The sequence below is a fragment of the Grus americana genome, chromosome 7 (genome assembly GCF_028858705.1).
Source record: "Grus americana isolate bGruAme1 chromosome 7, bGruAme1.mat, whole genome shotgun sequence".
Lineage (NCBI taxonomy): Eukaryota > Metazoa > Chordata > Aves > Gruiformes > Gruidae > Grus > Grus americana.
The window spans coordinates 17,610,445-17,636,817 of NC_072858.1; the positions used below are offsets into that span (position 1 = coordinate 17,610,445).

A 26,373-nucleotide genomic window follows, 5' to 3' on the forward strand; every position below is an offset into this window, starting at 1 on the left:
CATCTTATGTTCAGTCCCATGCAGTATGGCTTCTAGATCATGAGCAACTCACCTCCTGTCAGCCCACCATCTGCTTATAGTTCACAATTAAGACAAACTCAGAGATGCAGTACTTGGGCAACAGTCTTACCTGTCTTGCAGCATCCCTTAACATTTTAAATGAAGGGTATTTTAAGCAAACACACTGTCTAAAAAGCCCCTACGCCAGTGGCCTGTCTCACTAAACAATTTCTTCAACTGCAGTTGTATAAAGATACTAAGTAAAGTTGACAGGAAATAACCATGATTACAAGCCTGGTTTTGATACCAAAAATAAAGATGTAGCTAGAAACTACGTTTGGCAGAGCTTATAGAGAGAAACCAGACACCTGTATACAAGAATCATTGGAAGTCACTAGGGATGGTAAATAAAACAGCATTCAACCTTTGAAAAAGATAATACAAATAGTAGCAATATGATCCTCTCAAAAGTTGAAAATATATCAAAATATACAAGTTTGTGTTTTCTGATCAAGTCCCAATATCCAGATGTTTGCTGGGTTCTTACTACTTTCCAAATAGCAATGGTAGCAGTTCAGATGTTACCATGCTACAGTATTGCAGCTGTGGTTAAAGTGGAAACTAACTTGGCAATGTTTTAGTTCTTGTGGTTCTGTGGACTATATTCCTGCCCCAGGGCTGAGTAGAAAGAATGTACAACAAAAGGCTTTCTTTATGCACATACTACTGTTAGACTGAATTATCACTATTGCAGTGGTGAGGAATGCCTCTGGGTTACAGATACATTGTCAGAGTTGGAGGGGTTTCTCCATTTTAATGAAAATTGTACCTGGAAACTCCAACGAAATAAAAGAATTTTGTTCTTTCCCCATCCTTTCTTACTGAAAATAATCCCATTCTCAAAAGATTAAATACCAGTTGATATTATCTGGAGGTCACCAAAGAACTGATAGGATATGAAGATGTCAGAGGAAATCCCAATTTTTCTTCCCAACACCCTTGATGCCTCTGATGGAAACCAGTTTCAAGTTGTCTGATTGTCTTCCATGGCACATTTTATCCTCCCTATCCCAGTTAGGAAAATACAGAGAGAAGTGCAGACATTGCAGTCTTAGCTGGCTTATGTCTCTATATATAATATATAAATTGGTACAAGCCTAGAACTGTCTCCAGAGTCTCCTCCTCTTCTTCAGCCCCATGATTTTCCATTACCTGCTGTTCTGGAGCCTGTTCAGGAGAACTTCTAAATTAGAAAATTTTAGAATTAGCCAACCTTGCCCAATCTCCTTCCATGGTACCCTACCATGCTCAGCCATCTATGGAATGCCATTTGGGGTGGGTTTAACAGTATAATTATAGAAATATTTCTTTAATATTTGAAACACTATGCTCATTTTTAGGGACATTAAGCAAGATAAATCACAGACTCTTTTTGATAACGGTTTGACAGACTAGTGCTAAATAATACTAGTGTCTATTAACCCTCTTTGAAGAGCAAGAGTGGATTGGCCTCTGTGAAAAAAGCATATGCTGGTCCAGCGGTAGGGAGAGCCAGGTCTGTAACAGTCAGCTTAATCTCACTAAGTTTTAGTGAAAGTAGAAGCATTTATCGTTATTAGTGCTCTAGATCAGCCTAAACAGCAATAGAATACCAGTTGCAGAGCAGCTCAAGTTGGGTACCAAAATTCAAAGAAACAAGTCACCTTTTTAAGACACAGACCCAAATGATCTGCTTATGTTTGTACACAAAGCCAGAAGCAGAACCAGAGATGGAAGCTGTTGCCCAAATCACGAATCGGTTCTTCACCATCATCATACGTCTGGACAGGATCTTTTTCCTTCACCCTGTCAGTTGATGTGTTTTCCTTTTCTCTATCAGACCACAGAGAAGAGGTTGTTGTAGTTTCAATTCACTGGTCTTTCTTCCCTTTTAGGAAATCATATTTGGTAGTCAGAAAGTGCTGCACCTGGGACTCAAAACTCAGAAGAAAATAACTTCTGGCTCATTCAAGCAATGAAGTGTGAAGGACTATTAATTTATAATCTCATTTTAGCAGAGTTCCACATGTGCCCCAGCTCAAGTACACACTGGGCAGAAAACAGAGCAGATGTCTCAGCTCATTTTGCTCCAAGTCTCCAAACTGGAGTCTCTCAGTTTTTGAAAGAAATACAATATTTAATTTACAGTGTGTTATGAACACATATTTATGCTCTCTGGGTGACAGACATTTCATTCTTACTTTAGACTAGCCTCTGTGAAAATGAGTGAAAACATAACTTCTTTTTGCTTTTGTATAAGCATGCAGAGCTTCATTCATTAGTTCATATGTTTGTGCTGTGATGGCAGGTGGTCTACGCAGTATTTCTAAGATAATGAAGGAAAGTACTAAATCCTCTCATTCAGACTTTCTTGAATTCAGAAATGAGAAGACAACAGGTAAACGGTTGAGATAAGAGACTAAGCCTTGAAAACTGCAGTGCTTAAAAATGGGGTCAGCTGGACAGGCAGAATAGAGAAGCTACAAGATGAGCTGCAAGGAGAAGGTCAGGGACTGTGGCAGGAGGGCCCGTTGCAGCTGCAAGTCAGACAGTTGGTGCTGTAGCAACCAGTCACTTGAAACAGCTTCAGGAGAGGCTGTTCAGCACAGCTGCCCTGACCAAAGATTAAGTGCAGTTGGTAGGAATGCCACAGCGGCCCTTTGTGCAACAGAATTCAAGACCTGAAACCAAACAGCTTGCACAGCTACAGGTGGCAACCCATAGAATTAATAAATTTGCCCAAAATATATATTTCAAAGATTTGCCCCAAACAAATGCAGAAATTGCATTCATTATGCAAATAAATACCTCTTTACCTTTCTCATAAACTCCCTTTCCAAAAGCAACACCAATGTGAAGAATGTAGAACTACCTTAGTAACACCACGGACACTGGCATGACGGTACTTGTGCGTATCGACTTGACAGATGGTGTTAACACTCGTCAACACATGATTCAGAGCACGAGCGTGCCTCTCTGGATAGATCATCTGTAACCACCTAAATACAGACAGTATCACAGTACACATATTTATGAAATTAAGATTCAAAGACAACCTCCATGCTAGTTTTCTCTGACTTTCAGTGCTTCAAAGCATCTGTACACTTGCAGTGGGTGCAGCATAGGGACTGAGGAGGTAGCACCAAGCACAGGAGCTGCTCAGCTGCCGGAAGCAGGAAAGCTGCACTACTGGATGCTGTATGGGATCTCAAATGCCTTGTCTCAAGGTGCAGCTCCTCTGCATCTTGTTCCAGAGACTGCTCAGTTGTCACCAGCTCTGGCACCATGCTCCACCACATAGTGTAAATGCACTTTGACTTTACAATCTTGATGCTTGTTTACAATTCTTAGAAGTGAAAAGCAGATATGCTCTGAATTCTTGACTATTGGCCAGACTATGGCCAATCTCTCACCACACTAACAGCAGTACATGCAGCTTCCCTGCAGCATGTAACAGTTTAGGACTACTCAGACCACTTCTCGCAGGTTATTTTATCAACCTTCTGGAGGACAGAGGGATGAAAGGACATTCTCCAGAGTAGGTAGGTAGTTCAGTGTCCCTGCCCAAAGCTGTCTTGGTCTGGGCTGAGACTGCTGTTAAAAATTATAATAGAACAGTATTGCCTGATCTGTTTTTAAAAATATTTTATTTCATTCTTCCACAAGCTGTGCCTGATTTTTCAAAGTCTGACAATCTCCTTCTGTTCCTAATAGTCAAGACTTCTGAGGGGGGAAAGAAGAGATTTTATGTATTTTACAGTTCTTATACTAGCTTTCCTGTTTTCCATTCTCCTCCACCCACTGCCATTGCACATTTTAGGTACTCTCCAATGATATCCTTGACAGAGCATTAAGTCTCAGTTTCTTTTTCACAATTTTGGCACTTCAGTTTCCCCAGACACCTGCTACCACAGCTCTGTCATTTCTCCTATTTAGTTCCTTAATGCCCAGTTTCATGGCTCTTTATTATTTTACGAAGCTCTCAGAATGCAGACAATAACCTAAAAATATCTTACCATTTCAGTTAATTTGCCTTACCATACATTTCATAAAAGTAATCAGATCCTTTTCTAAAACCCTGATCTGGCTGTTATAACTAATTACCTTTATCAGTATATATCTTCCTTATCTCATTCCTCTGGCTCAAGCAATAATATTCTGAACAAATACACAAGAATATAAAGCATATCCATGCTGTTGCTTTAATGAATAGATACGACAGTCCAAGATCATGGAAGTAAAAGGATTGTTTGTACTGCTTGAAATGTCAGCATGAACTACCAGCTATATTCTTTTTATATTACTGGTAGAAATAGTGTTTAAGAAATTATTCATAACAAGATGGGTTTCGTCCACATATAGCCCACAAATATAGATAGATTCAAATACACACTGAAGAAAATTCTGAAGTCCAATATTTCCTGCCATTATTTTGTCTTTTTAAAGAAATAGAAGTATGATTCACATGTACAGTTTTACAGGTATTCTCTGCTAGCCAATCCCTTTCCAAGGATTTATTGAAAATTACAGATAAAACCAAAATTTCAACAATTTCAGCTGTTAACCAAAAGCAGTACTAAACATGTATGATATACTTCCACCACATTGGTACTTCATTGGGTTTTAACTTAAAAAAAAAAAAAAGCAGCTCTAAAAAAACACTGATAAATAACAAAGGTAGCTTTACAGATGATGTCTTTCTAGCAACACTTCTATACCGAGCTCAAAATTTTGCTCCTTTATTATGGCATTTCTTTCTACTCTAATATTCTTGAGCATTGGCTTACTTACAGTAAAGCAATCCTGGGTCAGGTCAAGGGTCTAATTCATGTGACGTTTGTGACATTTGCCTGCATCAGGTGCCTAAGGAAGACAAGAACGAGTGAATGGGTGTGGGTGGGTGCCTCCGTATGCACGCATAGGAACAGTACATCACCCGCTGAGCTGGTGTAACTCCCCAATGGACTGTGCTGGAACAAATAAATTTACACTGTGAACTTTGATTCAGGAAAGTGTTGGTGGTATCAGTTCCACCAGGAATAAAAAGTAATAATAGAAATCTATAATTTCTTCAGAAACTCATGATACTTTGAGGAGTCTTTTTCATAAAAGGGGAAATTCTCATGTGAACAGAATGATGAAAGTAAACCAACCTCGAGGAAGGCTTAAGCTTGAAAGAAATCACAACTCTTCAGGAAGAGATACCTTAAAAATCAATAATTTCTCCCTGAAAGACTCAATTCTATCATTATTGTCTTCCTATTTGCTAACTAATATGAATATTTTATAGCAAAAGCTATACAAATAATGTATACCTTGTTAAGAGTTTCAAATTATAAATAGTACATAGCAATCTAGTCTTCACTCATCAGTCTGTTTATAAACATATTCCTGACTCAACATTATTGTGACAATAACAAACAAGACAATTTCAAATGTATAACACATCCCCAGGCAGATCTCTACAGCACAGAGAAGTTTTAAGTACCCACGTCCGTACTGCAGATGTTGGTAAAAACCACTAGTGTCCAGAAATTAAAAATCTTGTAAGACTATGTATATTATTTCTAAACTACCAGACAGAAACTTTCTTTACTCCTAAAATCTTTGAGATTGTAATTTTCTCAATGCAATGACCTTCTTCTTGTTATCCATTAGAACAACATATAATGAAAAGGGATAATTGTTTATGAATGACTACTACATGCTACTGCAATACAATGAATATTCAAATTTACATATATACATTTCTTTACATGTAGACTTCTATCAAATTTTCTTTCTTCTTTCACTTCTCCCTGAGTTCCCTTTGTATTTTAAATCTGGAGGGATGACAAAAAAGTAGAAAGTTATTCTGAAACCAGTGTTCGATATTAGATGTAGAATTTTTTTCTTCTGAGATACTCTGAGAGTAGAAAGGTGCAGGCTCTTATGACCACAAACTTATAAAATAACTCTTTTAAATGCTGTACTACAGCAATCAATGATTCAAAATAGGATATATAAAAAATAACCACCCACTCTGATATAGTGTGGCACTCCTATTCATCTGCTACAGTTTTGTAGTCTTAATGCAATTAAAGTTACCAACTGTGTAAACATCTTTGCAATGATTCACAAAATTCGCAGTCTTAGACAACAGAAAAATTTCATGTCTATAGTTACAAGTCTGAGCAAATTTTCTCCACAGAAGAGAATTTCACAGCCATGTAGCACCTTTGGTCATAAAATGTTATCTTGTTATTATTTCAAATAGTAGTTTGCTACTTTTTTAATTAAAAGATAAAAATTTATTTCTTTAGAAAGTCCTCCATCTCCTTGATAACTTCACTGTCTTTTTTTGAAGGCAGTATTTCAAATCCACTATACTTTTGGGTGAGAGGAACTTTCGGAACTTTTCCTGTTCGGTGACATTTCTGCTCTCAGAAGGTAGTGTTAGGCAATTCCAGTTATCCAAGAAACAGAAGACAGCAGTCTTAAGAAAAGAAAGTGAAGCAGTGCAGATTACCAAATTGTGCCAGCAAAGAGATGCAGCAACCATTTTCCTTGGCTGTATGTATTACAGGCCAGCGCAGGAAAGAACTGGTTTAAAAACTATTGGTTTTGCAGCGTTTTCCAGGTACTGAAGGCATCGTGATATATGTAAACAGTATCAACGCTATACCAAAATAACCTCATTGTTTTACATATTGTATAACATACATACATCCCTTTCAGTTTGTGCAACATTTTGTCTGTGTGAGTATACACAGCGATTTTGTCAGCAGGGACACAAACACGTTTAGACCATTCACTGTCTATGTCTGAATGCTGACTGATCCTCAGCAGGTACACAGAAAGGAAGGACACAAAATGCTTCTCCTTCCCCATCCTCCTCTGCCCCGTGCAAGTCTCATTCTCAGTGCCAGGGTAAATCCACACCCCCAACAGGAGGATGGACAGGGAAGCAAACTTGTCCAAGATTTAATCCAGTTGCAGCAGGAGATGAGGAGGATGAAGAGCAGGGTATACAAGCCCTGGAGAAAAGTCAGAAACAAAGAGTGGCTTGCCAGTCTGCAAAGAAGCCTGTGCCCCTGCGCCCTCCCTTCCGTGGTTAGGATCAGAGCTGGATTAAAGCTGGCCAGTTACGAGTATCTCCACTGCAGTCCCTCTTGACTGCTGGAAGGGGATAAGATTTGTAGACCAAGCAGCAGCGCTGTTCTTCAGAGTCACTGTGGCTGTCGGTTGGCTCCAACACAGGTCACTGCCTCCAAGGCAATCTGACCTCAAACGCTTTCAGTTTAACATTAAATAATTAGTCTGTCTGAAGGAGCAAATTTTGTGTTTCTGTGTGCATGTGGAACAGATGACAGTAAAACTGAAAAGCAGAAGTGCAGCTTTTTACACAGTGGGTTTGTCCCCAGAGAAATAAAACACATTTTCTCTGCAGCTGCTAAAATCAGTTTGCTCGGAAGCCCCTTCATGAGAAAATCCTACTAAATTTACTGTTCTCACATCTTTGCCTACCCCGCAGTACATGCCTACACGTATGGCCTATTTCCTCCAGTGAGCCTAAAGACAAACCCAAATCCCGTTCAATTAAATTTAGTTGCATTTTCAAGTGCATCTCCTACTACTATGACTATATGAACAACTCTGAACACGCCATTTAGTATCTAAAGCAATAACAGATCAAAGCTTTAAGATTTCTAGTGCAGTTGCTAGGAGTCTTCCAAAATTAACGCTGTAGCATTGAGCCATTTGACCCACAGTGAGGAGACTAAAACTTCTGAAAATTAGTATTATTTAAAAATACTTGGGACAGAAAGGTACCTTCCTCTCATCTGCTAGGACACAACTAAATGTCTACATGTAACTTTGCCTGTACAAGTAGTGTTTACTCATTTAAAACAGCTTATATGCATCCTGGAAATAGAAAAAATCCATTCAAATTGACTAGTTAATACAAGACTGAGAGCAATGCTTGGGAAAAAACAGAGATGTATTATTTTCAACATGAAGCAGCAGTGTTTCACCTGTTTATAGCAATCAGTACGTAGTAAATATAGAGAATGTCTTGAGAAATCATGTTCCATAAACTCACGGTTTCCAAACACCAGCTATGGGACACTGAACAGTAAGTTGAGTAGGCAGTATATCAACCGAAATAGAAATTGTGGGGAAACAAAACTCTATCTAAATTGGCATAGTTTTAAACAATAGAGTTTGAGTGCTCTTTTGGCCTGGTACCAAGTCCCACAAATTTGCATTCAGACCCATATGATCAAGCACAAAACCCTCCCAGGCAGCATGTGACAGTCTAGTGCTAACCCCCTGTTTCCCCTCCGCTCTCCATCCCCACAGCGTATTGCTGGCACGTCTTCCTACGGGTATTCTGAAAGCAGAAGAGATCAAATACATACAAAATACTTTAAAATAGCAAGCCTTTAGGAAAAATTAAAGCCTGCAACATGGCTACAGATTCCAGTTCAGATTCGGGTGGTATGAATTTGGGTTGTTATCCAATTCAGATGTAGGTGGTATCAGTTTGAGCTATTTTCACTAAACTTCCACAGCCTTGAAAAACAGAACTGTAGCAATCATTTCCTGACTTTCACGTGAACACAGACTGATCAAGCCAAATTCCTGCTACTGACCGGGGACGTTTACATTCACATTACACTGCTTCCATGGTTGGAGCTCTCACCTTTAGTGCTATCCCAGTAGTAGCACAAAGTCAGAGCTCAAGCGGTAGACTCAAATTTTAAAGAGAGACCTTTACGTATGAATAAATACTCTCTTTGAAGCAATTATCAGAGATTTAAGACAGCATGTAGATATAGGCAGGGAGAAGTACCTCTGAGCTAGGTGAAATACTATTACCTCAAGACAGTAAAATCAGACAGATATTTTGAAGTGAATTTTCAATCATTTTACACATTTCTCAGGAGAGCTTACACTGCTGGTCTTTTGTCAGGATTTCCTGAAGGAAAAGCCAAGGAAAAGCTCACAAAGCTGTCTTTTAAAAAGTAAAATGTGCAACATCTTGTGGTTCCGCACATTCCCCAGAAGTGGGGAAGTCAAAATGAAAAAATACACTTGGCAAGACAGGTTGTACGTGAAATCTACTTGAAGAATTCTTTCCTATAAATAACAGTTGCATCCTTGACTCCTGAGTACTTCTAAGAAAAAATTTTGGCACAATCTTCTCTATTAATGTTGGAAACAAAATTTTGCTAATTGAGAAGGGGTTACAGAATGGGTTTTCTAGCACGACTGAGAGAAAAAGTAACTCTTATATGGTCATATTATGAATAAAACTGAAACCTAGTTATCAAACTGATTGCTCACTTCAAATCAGGTTTCTCAGCTGTTTTATATATATTGAAGGCACTAGACTGTATCTATGAGCATTAATGTAATCTGTAAAAAATAGCTTCCTCTTGAAATAGTCATGCATAGTTCATTGAGATCCTTTGATGCAGCACTGTCTCCTCAAAGCATTAAAAATAAAAATAAACATTAAAAAGATTTACTGTAAATTGATGTTTTAAACTAATCTGTTTGCAATTCTTTTTATTCATCTTCTCATCGCTAAATTTTTATGCTACATGATACAGTTTACAATTCTCTGCTTTTTATTTCAACTGTGTGAAATCCTAGAAGTTCGGAAATGGCAACTGAGAGCCAAGGCTGTACCTATACACTGGCTTGGACTTTTCACACTCTTTCCTGCAGCTCGATTGCCCATCTGTCCTGTGTGCCAGAGTCCCTGCCTGGGACACATTCCCAGGGTTTCTTGGCATGCAGAGGAGGCTACGGGCAGATGCTGTTGCATCACTGAGTCTCACCCCGTTATGCAGTCAGGATGTGGCTTCAGCTGCTAAGCCAGATCAGGAACTCAAACAGGCCCCTAGGTTCCCTAGACTAAACATAGTCAAATTCTGTCATCCACATTAAGACAATGTCATGAATGGTCTTCATAAAAAGGTGTTAGCATCAAAGCTTAAGAATTTAAAAGGAAGATATGTACAGCTGATATTTTATATAATATTTAACACTGTGATATGAATATTAGTGATATTAGTAGCTTCAGCAGGAATCCCTGACAAACCCAAAATCATCATACAAACCATGTACTGGAAGGTATTAAACCAGAGAGCATTAATTTCAGTGGAAATCAGAAAAAGCACTCATTAAAGGAGTCAGAGAGAAACCTTCAGCCAAGAAAAACCATCAGTCTTGTCAGTGATAGCAGTCAAACTCTGGATTTTACCTAATGGTTTCCCTACAATGACTGGCTCCGTATGAAGATGCTTGTTCTGATCTAGGAACACCACTTACCAAGGACTAAAATGCTTCAGACATGTCTTCCAATACCTTGTTGCTGCGCTACAGGATTTTTCCGTCTACTCAGAGAAGCAAGTTCAAACCATAACAACAGGGTACAGGAAAGTGGAGCCCTAAGTAAACAGGAAATATCTGGCAATTCATATCACATTTTGACCAAATTAAGGTAGGATCCTCACAGTCTCAGAGTTTGTTCTACCGAGTCTGGTTTTGACCATGTCTCAATGACCTCACAGCTCTTAAATAGAAACCAGAACATGCCGCCAGAGTGAGGCAGCATGTACAAGGAATGAGCTGGTGGGAAATAAACAGCAGAAAATAGCAGAGGGGGTAAAAAATAATTTTAATTTCTGAACATACAAAATAAAGAAGTTGTGTTTAAAATCTTTTTATTTATGAGCATAAATGCAGAATTACACAGTCATACTGGGAAAAGATCAGAGAGACAAACCCAGACTAAGTCACACCACTTGTGGTGATGAGGAAATTATGTTGCAATAGTCAGTGGCATTTAGAAAATCTGTCCAAGCATTTAGAAGGTCTTTTCAAAATTTCAATGGCATTTTCAGCATCAAAAATAAAAATCAAAAAGCATGCATATTCTGTCAACCATCCTGCTAAGGGAATTTACTGGCAAGCCCTGCGTTACCTGTGTTAAGTAATGGTGTCAAGAATTTATCCTGTATCTTTTGTAGTCATATACAGGAAAATAAAGTTAGTGGCTATCTACGTAATCACAAAAATGGCAGAGCGTATGTGAATGTAGGTTCTTAAAACATTAGATAAGAAAATACCATTTAGATAAAGGGCTTGAATGATGATTCTCCAGAAGACCAGTACCGCAGGAACACCTTTGCAAAAAGCCTCATCCAAGATGTCAAGATACATTCTCCTGGGACATCATTATGCCCCACACCCCTGGGACCTGTCCCTCAGCTGGGCAGCGCAGGTTGGTCCAGGCTGCCGGGCCACGTCTCAGTGGGCACCAGCACTTGCCATCCAGTGACCGTGCGTCCCACACTGTCCTCATTGGCCTAGATGTGCCAGGGAGCATGGAGGTGGCACAGTCATCCCTCAAAACAAATCCCCCCTCTGCCAAGAACGGCACTCATGGCTGGAGAGGAGGGTTACATGTTAACCATCGCTATGGTCAAGATGTCACTCATGTGGTAAAACAAATCCCAGTTCCTCTTTGGCATTCTGCAAATGAGCATATTAGGTCAAAGGGGACAGTTGCTGGGGTTACAACTACAAAAATAGCATAACATTATGTTTGCTGCGTGGCTCAAACCTGCCACAGCCTCCAGGCCCTCCCGGGGCTCCTGAAGAGGAAGGCAGGGTGTTTGCTGGAATGAGTGTTAGTGAGGCCCTGGTCCCCCCTCCAGCCAGGGCCCCCAGAGATACCCTTCTGGGGTGATGAGTAACGCTGGAAGGATGGAGGAACTGCTGCCACTCACCTGCCCTGTCCCTGGCGCAGGTCTGCAGGGCCCTCCTTGCTGGCTGCAACTATAGTTTGCTCCTCTCCGTATGGACTATACAAAAACCCTCTTGACCACAGGCAGGATCAGTCCCAATATGGGCCACAAGTTTGGACTCTGAAATCACCTGCTGGGCAAAAGAAGAAGCCTAGGGTGGTTTTGGAGGTGTGTTCTGTATTTAAGGTTTTTCTCTAGTGGTTGCCCTATCTTGTAGCATCCAACCAAGCTTTCTCAACACCAGGGTAGATGGCGAGATAGGCTGATTTGGAGGCAGACCAGAAAGAGCTAAGTGGGCTGTAGTAATTTTCTGGTGAGGCTACACTGTTTAGATCCAGATGTTTTTGATGCATGTGACACATTTAAAGGGGGGAAGAGGAGGAATTTCGCTGTAACTAGAAAGGCTTCACTTGACATTTGGGGGAGAGTGGCTTCCTTCTCATAATTCAGGACTTTCCCTGCACTTGACTCTCCATTGGTGTCCCAGAAACAGCATATTCCAAGGTGGCCAGGAGAAACCACTCTCTCAGATGCCTTGGGTTTAAGATAACAGTGGGATACTGCGTCCTGCATGTGCTTTTTGTGGGAGGAAGGGACTAATTTACTCTTTGCATGAGCAAAGAGAGCCAGCCTAGCCCACATCCCCTGGTCCTCTGCTAATTCTAAGCCAGGACTCTTCTCCCCAAGAAAAAATCCTGTATGTCTCGGTAGGAGTGGATATAAAGGGAAGTAAGATATGCCCTGTGTAAGCATTCAGAGAGCCAGGGTTGTGAGAACAAGCATTTACCTCCTTTCCCTGTACTGCTTTCCATACGGGTAAAAACAAGCCCTGATGGAGTAATAGGAAAGGTTTATTTCGCTACAAACTGCTTGTAGATATTAAAGTGAAGCAGGGTTTGTATTGGACCATGCACATGCATGGAAGAAGCAAGCAGGCTGAGGTATGACCAGTGGACAGGCCCCATGGCAGATGCCACAAAATTTCATGAACAAGTCTTATGCAATGGAGACTTTCTTAGGAGTAACTTCTTGTTAGCCTGAGCAGTCACACACCCTATTCCTCCCACCCCGTGCTGCACCCTCACAAACATCTGTGCATCAAGTCAAATGAAGGAACCAATGCAGTTAAAACCCCCCTTTCTGTTACAAACAATCTAGCAAAAAGTAATGGACTCCTTCCCCAGTCCGTTTCACTGCACAGCTACACAAACACTTGGGCCAGCACCACAGGGATGACAGATCCTGCGTGAGCCGCACTGTCACCGAGACCTGAGCGCAGGGGACTCGGGCACTGCCGTGAGCAGCAGCAGCCCGTTGCCAGGAGCAGTGAGGCGACAGCACTGTGAGGACAGGCGTGAAAGCCCTCTGCACCAGGCACCGCAGAGCATTAAAACTAACCCTGTAAACTGTTGAGTCAGAAAGAAACAAGGTGAAACCAGCACAGCAGTGCAAATGACAGGCTGCCACCAAAGATCTCAAAGGGAAACAGTCTGGGATTTCTGCAACAGCCAGGCAAGAGGCAGTTGCTGTCCAAGAGAAATCACTGCATGAGCCTGAGTGAATCCCGTATTCTGATACATGTTTAGATGTAGCAGGAAGATTATATAAGCAAAAAGTAAAGCGATACTGCAATTTATTTATACTTCACATTGCCAGAGTGTTAATTTTAACTACTTCAAAATTAATTTAATTTTCAAAATAACTTCCAGGGAGTAAACTTGCAAAGGCGTCCAGTTCATAACCAGATACAATACAGGGTAGAATTCCAAAGATTTGTGTAGTAAACAGCATTCAACATTATTATGTTATGCCTTAAAGCCCACAAACATTATAAGACATCCCAAAAGGGGCAATCTGATCACTATGGGTCCTCCCTAGAGCAATAGTCTATGCAAATATGCAGTGATTTCCATGTTGAAAGCTCAGAAACCAAAAACGTCAGCCATGCTAAGATCAGAGCAATACTGTTATCAAAGACCTAAATCTTGTGGCGGGCTCTTTCCCCACAGTCATCTGCACTAACCAGGAAAGTCTGTTTTGCCGCTACATTTCCACAAGAAAAAAACTACAGTCAGTACAACCTGGGGAAGAGACACATCCGCGTGAAAATCTAGCCTAAGTGACAATGAGAATCTCCCCAAGAAATAACTTTGGGTGTCCTCAAAACATATTGTACTTATCAAAACATATTAACATGATGCACATGTACATTTTTTTAAAAAGGAAGGAGTAGGATTCCTACCTAGACCAGCCTTAGCTTATAAACTAAGCTGCAGACAGGCCAAAGATACAGAAAGAGAGCAACAAGAGTCATCCTCCAAAGGTGCTGAATTCAAGTTAATCAGCACTTCAGGATAAAGGTTGAACATTACTATCTGCTTACATCGCCCCTCAGAAACAACCAGCTGCCTATAAAGTTCATCTTTAAAGAGTAAAAATGGTTGAGCCCAAGACTAAGCAAAAAAATCCCAGGCTCAGAGATATCAGAACCATTAAACACGGATCAGCTGTCTACATCATGGGTAGGAATGGCCTTGCCCTGTGTCCCTGGAAGGATCTGGGTTTGCTCCTGCCTTAGTTAATAGAGTGAGGAATTTTATTTTCCTGACAGTGATAATAGGGTGATTTTCTCTGGTTTTGCTGGAAAACCTCTGGGAATGGAAAAGTTCCCACAGCAGCATGTTACTACCTGGCACATCTTCATCGGGAAGTGCAGAGGGGTGGGGAGAAGAAGGGAGCCAAGCACCTGCATCATTCTCTGCAGCCTGCAAAGCCACCCGGGGCTGGACACGCAGCCGAGGGCGGGTTACCTGGCCCTGCCACAGCCCAGTGAAGCTTATCGAAATCTAACCCGCTGTAAAACCAGGGGATCCGAACTACTGGGTCGCCTTCCTCCAAGGCCGAGCCAGTGCTTCCCCCCTAAGGCACTCCGAAAGGTCTAAAGGGAGGAGCGGATTACCGAGGCTTCACGTTTCCATTTCCAAAGGCTCCACCTCAGCTCCCGGTTCCGCAACCACCTGTGCGCGCCGCCGGACGGGGCGGGGGCGGGCGGCGGGGCCGGGCCGGGCGCCCCGAGCACCGGGTCCCTCCTCTGCCTCTGCTAGCGCCTGCGGGTAGGACGGAGAGAGGCTTCAACAGCCCGGCACGGCGGCCGCCGCGATTTAACCCAGCGGAGGCTTTACTGGCAGATAAGTTTCCGCCGCGCTCCGAGTCACGGTACCGGGAGGGAGCCGAGCCGAGCCGAGCCCGGCAGGAGGAAGCGGCCGCGCCGGCAGGTGCCGAGTTGGGACGGGGCGAGCGCAGTGCGGAACATGGACAAGCTGAACAAGCTGACCGTGCCGGCCGGGGAGAAGTTCAGGTAGGGTCTGGTCCACTCTCGGTCTCTTCCGCGAGTGGGGAGCGGGGCTGTGCGGGGGCTCCTGCGGGCACGGAGCTCGGCGGGGTCCGGGCGGGGAGGGGTGGCCGGGAGCCGCTCCCCGCACTGGAGTTAGGGGGGGAGTGGGAGACTCCGAGGCGCAAGGAAGTTGGCAGAAGTTTTGGAGAAGCTATTACTGGTCGCCAGGGCGGTTCAGGGAAGTGCGGAAGGTAAATACAGGTCTGGAGCAATCAATCGGACGCAGATTTCAAAGCAAAATGTGTGTCTGCTTCATCTGCGATGAAAAGAAGCATATTTTTAAAATATCGGTTTTCAAGGCTGTAAGAATATAGTTTTTGAGTCACTAAGATGTGTAAGACTTATGCAAATTACAAAAATGTACTTAATTGCTTAGTGGTTTAATCAGAATGTCCTATGAAGATGGCTTTTTCAGATAAGTTCTGTAATATTTCCTAATCTTCGAAAGAACTGGTGGAATAGAGGGAACTGGAAAATGGGAAATGTTCCTAAGTGAAGGAGAACAATGTTAAATACAGGGTTTGAGAGGGAAAAAAAAGCAGAAGCTGACCGTTACTGAAGTATTTTTAGCGTGACTGAATTGGTGTGCTGGTGGAGTTGGCACCTCAAGGCTCTTTCATCATGACCTTTTTTTTGTCTGAATAGTTAAAAGAAGTCCTGTTTCAGATTAAAGTAGCGTAGAAACTTCCCCTGAAAAATAAGAATGAAATACTGAAAAATATTTTTTCCTAAAATAACTCATGCTTAAGCAGTCAATACTAATTTATAAACCATTCTCAAGTCTTTCTCCCTCTCCCCAGAAGGCTTCATGTAAATCAGAATTGCCTCCTGTAAAGCTAGTTTTGATGGAATGGCATTTCTTGATATCCACTCTTTCCACACTATTGAAATATTGGCAAGGGGGCATGTGTATTCGAAGAGCTGCAATGACCTTTATGTTCCTCAGCCAGGCACACCTAATAAAGCCCAGCAGACTGCATCCTACAGCCCAGGCAAGAACTCTGTGTAAGGCTGAACGCACAGGGGGAAGAAGACAATGAATTTCCCCATTGTCTGCAATTTATCCCCTTAAATACTCTAAAATGGTCTAAACGGTGTTAGGGGTCAATGTTGGTCTGAACTGGCTAAGTGATAGATGGAAAGCTTGATGCTGTCAAGACAGTTACTGGTACATAAAGAAACAAAACACACACTCTCCACTGCGATAAAACTGTGGTCAGGATGCATCTTGTGCACCTTTGCAAATGATGAAAGCAGGATTACTGTACAGAAGGGGGCCTTCATGTGAGGGTTATAATGGTTCACAACTTGTTTGTGAATTGATTCAAAAGCTCTAAATTGGAAAGGCAGCCATTGCATCCCTGCTGCATCTTTACACTGGCTGACACTTTTCATCTTGACCCAAGTTTTAATATTGTTGTAAAATAAGGAAGAGGAGGTAGTAGCTCTGCCTTCCTGTATTATCTTGAAGTATTAAAAGCTACTTTTTCTCTCCTCCTCATTGCCAACTCACCCTAGTTGTTTGAGAAATGCCTGCTTCTGCACTCTTCGCACATGTGAGTGTTCTCACTGCGCACAGTGGAAGTGCATGCATGCTTTGATTTGAACGTGTCAAAATACCTCCTTGGACACAAACCTGGATATTTGGCTACATGGTCTTACTACAGTATCAGGATTTCTAAAACTTAGGGCAGAACTTTCCACAAGTACATATTCATAGTATAAATTTAGAGAGATGCACAAGTATAGGAAGCGATCAGCATAACATGGCGGCAGCCTTTTCTTCCTTCTTTGAAACAGCCAAATACCCCTTTCCGCTGCGTGACTTGTTGACGGTGCAGTTGACTGCCCAATATAGCCTCTCGTCTGCATGGAAGACACATAGATGGTTCAGAGTTTGTACTGAATGTTACATGAACTAAATGGTAACGTTAAAATCCTGCCTTCCTCCATATGCCAAGATGCAATGCCAAGAGATATTCTTACCAAACATAGTTTCAATTGGTGTAATTATAGTTCACATTTTTCTAAAGACAACTTTCTTAAAATTTCTGCTTTGTAGCAGCAAAAATTAAAGTAGCACTGCTGTTGACTCAGTGTCTGAGAGTAGAGCTTTTGATTTTTTTAAGTGTAGACCTGAAAAACTAGATATTATGTGGTTTTGCTAAGCTCGTGTATTCTCCATGGGTATATTTGCGCCTACCAGACCTAGCTTTTTGTTGCATTAGCAAGTCTTTTGTCAGATCTCAATTCTTAACATATTCCATTTGTTTATTGCAACAATAAGAACCGTAAGTGTTCTTAGGTGCCTCTTTAACTACCATGTTGCGGTATGGACATTGTTTGCAGTTAGGTCACTCAATTTAATATTAGTTGGATAGGAATGCTGGAACTTCATGGAATTCTGCTATTATTTTTATACCGTGTTTGTTATAAGGTATGCACAGCATTTTACAAATATTCTCTCGGAGTACATTGTGTGTTCTAATTGCTTCTATACAGTAAGGAAAAATGAATTCCAATGCTTGGTTAGTTATCATGAGATAAATTATGTGGTGCATACAATTAATTTGCTACTTTGAATGGTTTTCTACAGTGTGGAGTGAATACATGAGCAATAGCCATGCTGCCGTGACAGGGTCTAGTGTGCTTTGATTTCAGCCTGAACTTCAGAAAAAAAAAATGTGTGCTGCAGGCAAATGTATACATAGATGCACTCATAATCAGGTATGGTAGGTGGCAAAGGTAACGGGACGTTAGCAACTCAAAAGACTAGCAACTTGCAGACTTTTTGTGGTTCAACTTCCTTAGACTACGAGCCTGTGGTTCCTGGTCTTTAAAGAATTTCTAGCTGCTATATATGACTCTGTTATAGCATCTCTTCAGACTTGCTGCATTTTTTTATTATGACCACAAACCTTAATAATGACCCTCTGCTCATAGCTGTCTCTAGCTGTGTATCACAAAGTCCTTTCCAAAGGCATCATCACCACCACCACTGCAGTGACTGGCAAACCATGGCACTAACCAGAAGTGCACCACATGCTTTGACTTGCCTAAGGTCATGCAGCCAACAACTTCCAGATTGCAAACAGACTTTTCCAAGAGCACAGTTTCATGTTCTTTTCAGATGACTTCATTAACCTGCAGCAGTTCTTCCCCCTGCCCCCCTCCCCCCCAAAAAAAATCCTTAAAATCACTATCTCCAACCATAACTCCCAAATGAAAAGCAAGTGGGGAAAAAAAGCAACTGACTTTTTTCCTCAGGTCGGATAAGCATGTCCATTTATTTGCAATATTTTGTTTTAACATCCCTTGTTAAACAAGATGATTTAAATCCTAATTCTATAAAATTCACGAGGAGTTTCCTTAAGGCCTGAATATCTGTTAGTTGTCTATCAAATCTGAAGGTATTTATGGTCTTCACTAATTTTCTACTGATAGAGATAGCTTGACTGTAACTACTAGGTCTTTTCTTTACCAGAGGATTTTCTGGTACTGTTTGCTCTTGAAAGTGTATAAGCAGAAAATTAATGCATTTGGGAGTGAAGTGATATTTAACTGTAAACTGATACCTTCTAGGTATAGGATGTTGTATCATAGGGAATATTTATTTTTTTGAGAAAATGAATGGGGAATATCTGAACATTAGTTTTGCACTGTAAGAAAATACTTTATTACAGTAGTTCTACTAATTCCTGTTAATAGTGAATTGTAGCAGACTTAGAAACTTAATCTGTTTTGTTTTTTTTTTTCCAAGTCAAACTTTAACATAGTTTATTGCATCAATGGACTTGAACAAGACAAAAGAACCAAAATAAACTCAGGAAAGAAACTGGAGTTTCTAACAACGTTCCCCATGACAGAACTGGGCATCAAAGTCCACATCCAACTTGAACTTCTGTTCCCTCTTCTAGTTATATAGACTTTGGAGGGAAGGGTAGGCAAATGCCCAGTTAGTTGTCACTGCTCAGTGGTCTAAAGGCCCAAATCAGAACTGTTCCACGTAGGAGATTTTTCCAGACCAACCCCTTCTAGTTACTCATCGCTATCTCACAAGCCATGGCCCCCTCACTTCTGCTCTTCTACCTGCTCAGTTCTCCTTTAGCAAAAGTCTCATCTGCCTCCACCCTCAGGCCCTAAGGGCATAACAGCCCTTAAAAGGTCTTCTGGACACCACCTGTTGCCACCTCCAGCAGCCTTCTGTCTCAGCTTCCAGTTTCTCCTGACAACTTTCCACTGCACAGTAACACTTTGTCATGACGGCAGCTTTTGTGGTGCACCCACGTTTTAGCCCAATAAAATGTAGGCTGAATGTAAAGTCACGTTAAATAGCAGTGCTGACTGTATGCAGTGTTTAAAGTAGCATTTCACAGGCATGGGGGGAAAAGGAGGTCACCAGCTATGTTTGCCATGCTGATGAGTACAAACAAAAGTTCTTTCTATAGCATTGTTAGGTCCAGTTTGCCATACAAAGCATGGGATTGTGATTAAATGACGAAGGTGTATAATCTCTATTTCCTCTAGCTTTCTGTTTAAACAGTTCATGAATCTGTCTCACCTCTGGACTTTGGAGTGGAATGAGATACAAAATGCAAACTTTCCCAAATACTGCTGTAAAAATCCCTTCTTTCACCCCCAGTGTGGCTTTCCCAGTCAAATCCTCCTACTGCTTCTCCCTCCACCCTTGCTTTGGCATAGCATAGCCTCCACCCCATCTATATTTGTCCTCCTTTCTTCCCTTCTCTCCACACAAGCGTTTCATGATAACAATCCCTTTAAAGTTTCTCTTCTTCTTTCTTATCATCCTTCTTTCCAGCTATGTCATCCTGTCTGGACCAATCTTGAAGACGCCCTCATCATAAAAAACCAAAACAACAAAAACAACCCACAACCAAAACCCACTACTTTTTTTTTTAAACGTAAATTACCACATAGTAAATTATTCTCATATAGAATTTCCTGCTTATGATGCTGTTTATAGAAAAGTGTGTTTAAGTGTGAGTGTGATCTACCTATGTTTTAAATGAAAATATGGCAATGTGGACAAAATGATGTAGTGTGATACCGAAACTCTGAAGAGCCCTGGTTTAACCTCTGTGTGTAGGTAGCAGTGTAAGAGCATAGTTCACAGATCAGCTGTGCTTATATAGTACCTATAGTTTCATTCTGCTTGTGCTGGCAAAGTTGTTCAGTTACTGGCACAGTTTATTCCACCACTGTCTCGTATGCACACTCTTCCAAATAAAATTAGGTCTTCCAGTAGGAGCATTTGCCAATCATAGCAATCACAAATGACATTTGTGTTAGGCCTGTGACTGTCAGTTATTCAGCAAAAGTTAGTACTGTAGATTGGATCTAAAGACTAGCTTTTTTATTTTTTAAAGTCAAATAATAAATGACCATTCGCCAACCAAATAACCCAATAAATTAATATTTTTGGCCATGAAAAAAATAATTCCAGCAAACTTGGCATAACCATTTTTCACCTTTACTTTAAAACTGTATGCCATACAGCTGTACAGAGTGCTAGGTATTAAATCATAATATGACACTGCAGGTACCCAGTGATATGTTGATCCCAGAACAAAACATTTTTGTGTTTTACAAAATCATCCAAAACCTACATACTGCATACCACATTATAATGTGATAGATGCTTTTCTTTTGGAAGGCAAATATGCCAATCATAAAATCTTGGAAAAAAAAGCCCTCCACACTGTTATGGCTTGTGTCAGCATATGGAAAAAAAATTAGATTATCAAGGGGGGGGAAGAGTTCCCACATTGGTAGAAATTGCTACAAATACCTGTCTCTTTGAAAATAAGTATTGGTTTTAGTGGCTTCTTTGTCTCACCTTGAAAAATGTCTCTGCTCTTTGATTATCTCTCTGAGATCTCTCTGATAGTCTTGGGAAGCAAAGCTCTTGTAAGTCAACAGTTGAAAAAGTTAATCAAGAGTAATGGAATCAAGATTTAGTTCTGCTTTTGGTGAATTTAGTTTTGGAAAACCATTTAACCTAATCAAAAATCCTGACTAACCATATTCAGGATTGTAACAGGCCAGGCAAGGTATAACTGAAGCCTTTTTAAATATCCAAAGAATTCCATTGGTTTGCTTTCTGTTTATAAGGTGAGTGAAATCTGGAGTTTCAACACTGCAGGCGGTTGCAGCATTGTGACCAAACCTAGAGGAAAAAATAAGCTTTCAATTATCTGCAGAACAGAAACTGAAAAAATGACAACTTGTAGAGTTGAGATAATTTTACTTAACCTTAACAATGTTACGTTAACTGAATTTTTTGACATTTAAAAAAAATGTGAATGTCTCCTTTTAGTTTGTTGGACCAGTATAGTTCAGGATTAAACTGTGCTTCTCCACTGTAATCCATTACTGTATGCACACTGCAATGAGGGATATTTGTGGCCCACTCTATTTGATGTATTTAATGGAAATGCCTCAAAACTACTTCTTTCATGTGTAGAATTTGACTGCAGGAATCAGTTAAAAGTAACTTTTAGTTGTCTTCAGATGGCTAAATCATCTTTTGCAGATGATTTATAAGTCTCTGATCGTGAGAAAAGAAAGAATGTATATGCTTACTACATAGGGTTTTTTCTTATACATTTCATGTGGTTTTTAAAATGTTTGCTGCATTAGAAGACTGATTTTAGTTTTATATAACATCTTTTATAGTCTAAGTACCCTAAAGCATGTTACAATATAATAGGTAAGTAAATATCTCTTTTGCAAAGCAAATACCACTGTTTTTATGCACTAGCAGACAAGAGAATTGGAAAACTGATGCAAAAGAACAGCTGAAAGTGACAGTATTTTCTCATTTGGCTGTAAGGAACCATCTCAGATTTTTGGTAGACTGTGGAGGACTTTACATACTCCGTAAAGAAGTTTGTTTTCTGACAGCCATAGTAAATGACTGAGGGGTAAAAGAAGCTTGGAAATTCTGTTAGCATCTTTATTCCTAATCTGCTAGTATATATATTTTTGACAAGTTCATTTTCTGGACATAAGCAAAGCCAGACATGCAATGACACAGGTTTGTGACCTCAACATAAATGATATACTACACTGTAAATACTTTAGAAAGAATTAAAATAATGCATCCCAAGGCAATTATATGAAAAACATGAGTATATATTTTTCAAGCATAATGCAGGGGCAACTGGGTGAAGTAGGCTATTAATGCAAGTGGCTATACTATATGGCTAAATGATTCCTTCATGTTTTAAAATATAGACACTATAGGCATCTCTGCAAGAAGCACAGAGGCAGCTAAGTGCTACTGAAGCTGTAGTTACGTGGCCAGCTTAACTTGGCATAAGTTTGAGTTGCTGCCAAAAGAGTAGGTCCCTTTCTTCCACCCTCCCAATGCCCCTGCTTGCCCTGGCACTCGTCTCCATCGTCACAGTGGCACTAGGGTTCCCATGGCCATGCGATGAAGCTCAATCTGATCCTGCTGATATCTAAATTGGCAAAAGAAAAAAGAAGTTAGTTTCCCAGCTGGAAGTTCCATGATTCATCATAGCTGGGTAAGCACTGAGGGCAGATAAGAGCAGAATTTCCCCTTTTGATGGCAGCCCATGTGCACTTCCTCAAAGTGGCCGTATAACCCTAGGGACGAAAATACTTCTCCAAAGTTCTAACAAAATTTGATAGACCTCAGTACAAAATAAACAAAATGGATAGATCCATGAGTAGCCTCTATTAGATCCCTGCCAGTGCCACCCCCACCATCTATGGTGGATATAATGCTTCTGTAGCTTGAGCAAAAACACTTTCAGCCCAAGTACAGCAGTGCTTGTTAGTCTTCATCAGATGTGTCAAAAATGCGTCCGTTATCCTGTACCCCTACCATCTTAACTCTAAAGAGGTGGTAAAATCACTTCAGCTAAAGGGAATTCAATGGTAAAGGCATTCAGTTTAATAGTGTATAATACGTTAATGCTAAAGGCATAAAATATAACATCTGCAATTTTTGCTATAAGCTTTACATGACTTGAACAAAAATACCCAGAGGAAATTAGTTGCTACACTTCAGTTGCTAATGGGTAAGAAAAAATTGGAAGTCAAAAAAAAGTTTTGCTTTAGAGAGGAACAAGAGAGAGTTTCTGTCTCCTTCCAACTTGGGCATTCCTGTAGAAGGGGAAAAAACTTGTCAGAGAATGGAAAAGGAAGTACTAGGCCATAAAGGGCTTTTTAAAACCCATTTGAAAGTCCAGCTTGGGGGGGGGTTCCTTTACTCTTACTCATGCTGTGCAAGTATGAACAGAACCAATAATGCAATACTTATTAAGAAAAACTTTGGCTCTACAAAAAGGAATGCCAATTTATAAACATCCTAAAATTAGTGATTCTCTTAACTTCTTAAATATACTCAGTGTATCTAAAATCTATATACATAAAAGCTACTGTCTTGTGAATACTGGGCAGCATTAAGATACCTGGGATTATTTTGTCTCCAGGAGTAGGCTAATGGGTATGTTTAAAGTTTAAGACCACATCTAGAAGCTCTGCTCTGTTTTATTTGGCTGTCAGAGCACTATTTGTTAGAGCAAATGCAGATCATTATTTGTATAAATGCACTTTTGGTTTAAGGAGAAGAGTTAAGAGGCTGTTTAGAAAAGCATCCCTTTTCTCTGGTGTATACAGCACCTTGCCTTCAAACTATTAAGCCCACAAAATTTTCCAGCCCGTGGAAAAATCACGCCATTTTTTATCCTTTCACAGTCTGTGAAGTTACTGGATTAAAATCACTACATTAGAAATGTATTTTCGTAGCAATCTGAAATGACACAAAGACACTGATGAAGACTGCACCCAGATCATGAAGTAAATTTATTCATCTCATGTCAGTGCTTATATGCCCATGTCAGCAAGACCTTAACACAAAATTTAAGTACTTAGCTAACTTTAAGGTAGTTGAAGTTACATGTGTGTTTAAACATCTGGCTAAATCTTGGTCAAGCCTCTTACATACTTAGACAGACTTTTTTGATGTCCTTCAATAGGTCACCTGAAATACAAACGGCAGATTTGAAATTTGTGGAAGAGGAGGAAAAACAGAATAACTCGTTCTGTTGGAACACCAAACCAAAATTAAGCCTTCATCTTTCTGTGTTCAATTCACTTGGTTTTCTTACTTTTTCATTCACTTTCATGTCCTCCGTGTGCCTGTAGTAGTCTTTTAATCTACATGCCTGCAGGAATGACAGAAATGTTCTCTCACCTGTCAAAAAATGCTTGTAGAATGCTTGTGACCAACAGTAATGTTACCACTAACAGGTAGTAATTTTCTGGGTCCATACCAAGTCCTGTCTTTATTCACTTCCCTGCAATGACTTTGTGCTTCCTCTTTTTGGTGAGCTATAAAAACCACTTAACTCTTTTTAAATTTCTGCCCTTGTTGTCCTTCACCTACTAGGCTGTAGGGTACCAGTCTTTCAGGAAGGTACAGAGCTTAGTTATTTTTAACTGGAATTGTATTTTAGAGTAACCCAATGTGTTTCGTTTCCTTCTGCTTCTTGCAAACCTTTCAGAAAAATGGAGTAAGCTTTCTGTATGTAGCTTCTGTGTGAGGTTTTTGGGTTTTAAAGCATCAGCTCATATCCAGACAGCTGGTGCATAAAAGGGATCCGTTAACCAAAACGACTCAAAACAGAGTAGGTTAGTTACAGAACAGAAAATATCTTTTAACTTTTTGTGTCAAGAAGTGACATACAGTACTCACTTAACATATCGTAATAGCTAATTTTTCTGTGTACTACTTATAGTATCACTATTATTCAGATGGGAGAAAGGGGAGAGCAAAATGGATGAGGGAAAAGGTGTCCAAACCTGAAATACCTTCAGCTGTTATTATTTAATAACATATCCGTATTTTTACAAGTTGTACTAAAAAGTGCTTGTCCATCACTGCTTTCTGATATTCAAAAACAGCTGTTAAGTCCTCACGAGTAGTAAAGAAAGATAACAGGAACCAGGTCTACTATTCTTCTCCAGTAAATAAAAGAAAAAAGTAATTGCAAAAAATACTGTAAAACTTAAGCACATGAAAACTTTGGTATTAATATACTGTCCATATACACTCAGAATGAGCCTCAGCCTTGATCTAAAATGAGGAAGCAGTTGCACCAAGCAGTTGATGTCATTGATAGGGCTTTAGTTGTCTCAGCCCCAGCGATAAATCCACATAGGTTCTTTCAATGCACAGAATTCCCAGTCACCTCGAAGTAATTATACTATTTAATTTCATGGTAGGACTGATTTATGTCAAAGATGTATTAAGCCTTTACATACTACGTATTGTCATTTACTTAGTCTATGTGAGTACTTACTAGTACAAGAGAGATTGATAGCTTCTTTGTGAAGATTATGTAGAGGGCATATGAAGATGAAAAGTGTAATCAATATTTAGCCTTTCTGTGCTTCTTTGTGTACCATGTAAACACACACCTGTTCTTATTATGGGTTTTGCCTTTAGACAAAATAGTGGATGATTGAAAAGTGAGCAGAATAGGATGTTATTCAGACTTTAAAAAAAAAAGTCAACACTCTTGACAAAACTAAACTATTTATAGCCATTTCCTCTTGTGCATCTCATGAACACAGCAGAAGACAATTTGTTGTTCCTTCTTCCTCTCAGATAGGTGTCTGTAATTGACTTCTCCTCATAAGCAAGCCTCTTTCAACTTTTCTTCACAGCTTTGAGATAGCACTATAGATAAAGATCAAAGACTTGATGCCTTGAACTGATGCTTTGGTGTCACAGGTTACCACCTCCAGGTCCAAACTTCCTCCTCTCCTATCATGAAAGGCATTGCAGGGGGTGGGCTGCGATAAGTCCCCAGAGTGGATGAGGGGCAGTAACCCCCCATCGTAGACCAGCAGCAACTGAAGCAGTTTATCTGACTGAACCTCAAGAATTCAGCTATGTCTTTATGCATTATGCCTATGTAACAGCCATTGAGAGCACCAGCTCCAACCCAGCCAGCTGATGCCAGCCTGCATCTCCTTGCAAAGGAATTCAGCTCTCGCTGTTGCAGGTAGCGCATGATATAGGGGTGTGTGCATGTGAACATTTGAAGTACCTAAAGGAGGCCCAGCCAGAGGAATTAG

At 40.4% G+C, this 26,373-nt stretch overlaps 1 protein-coding gene across 10 annotated transcripts in view; it reads left to right on the forward strand.

Annotated features, from left to right (window-relative positions):
* Positions 1-26,373, forward strand: part of BLNK (B cell linker) — a 107,467-nt gene that overhangs the window by 42,335 nt on the left and 38,759 nt on the right. For 3 of the 10 annotated variants that reach the window (XM_054832612.1, XM_054832607.1, XM_054832613.1), the window contains exon 1: positions 14,694-15,201. The exons of 5 other annotated variants lie outside the window; for them this stretch is intronic. Coding sequence is in view for 3 of the 5 variants with exons in the window: in XM_054832607.1 (XP_054688582.1) it covers positions 15,155-15,201 (47 nt within the window). In the remaining 2 variants the exon portion in view is untranslated. Of the gene's footprint in view, positions 1-14,692; positions 15,202-26,373 lie in introns of those variants that run through there. 2 more of the 10 variants (XM_054832608.1, XM_054832606.1) reach the window with 1 other exon arrangement.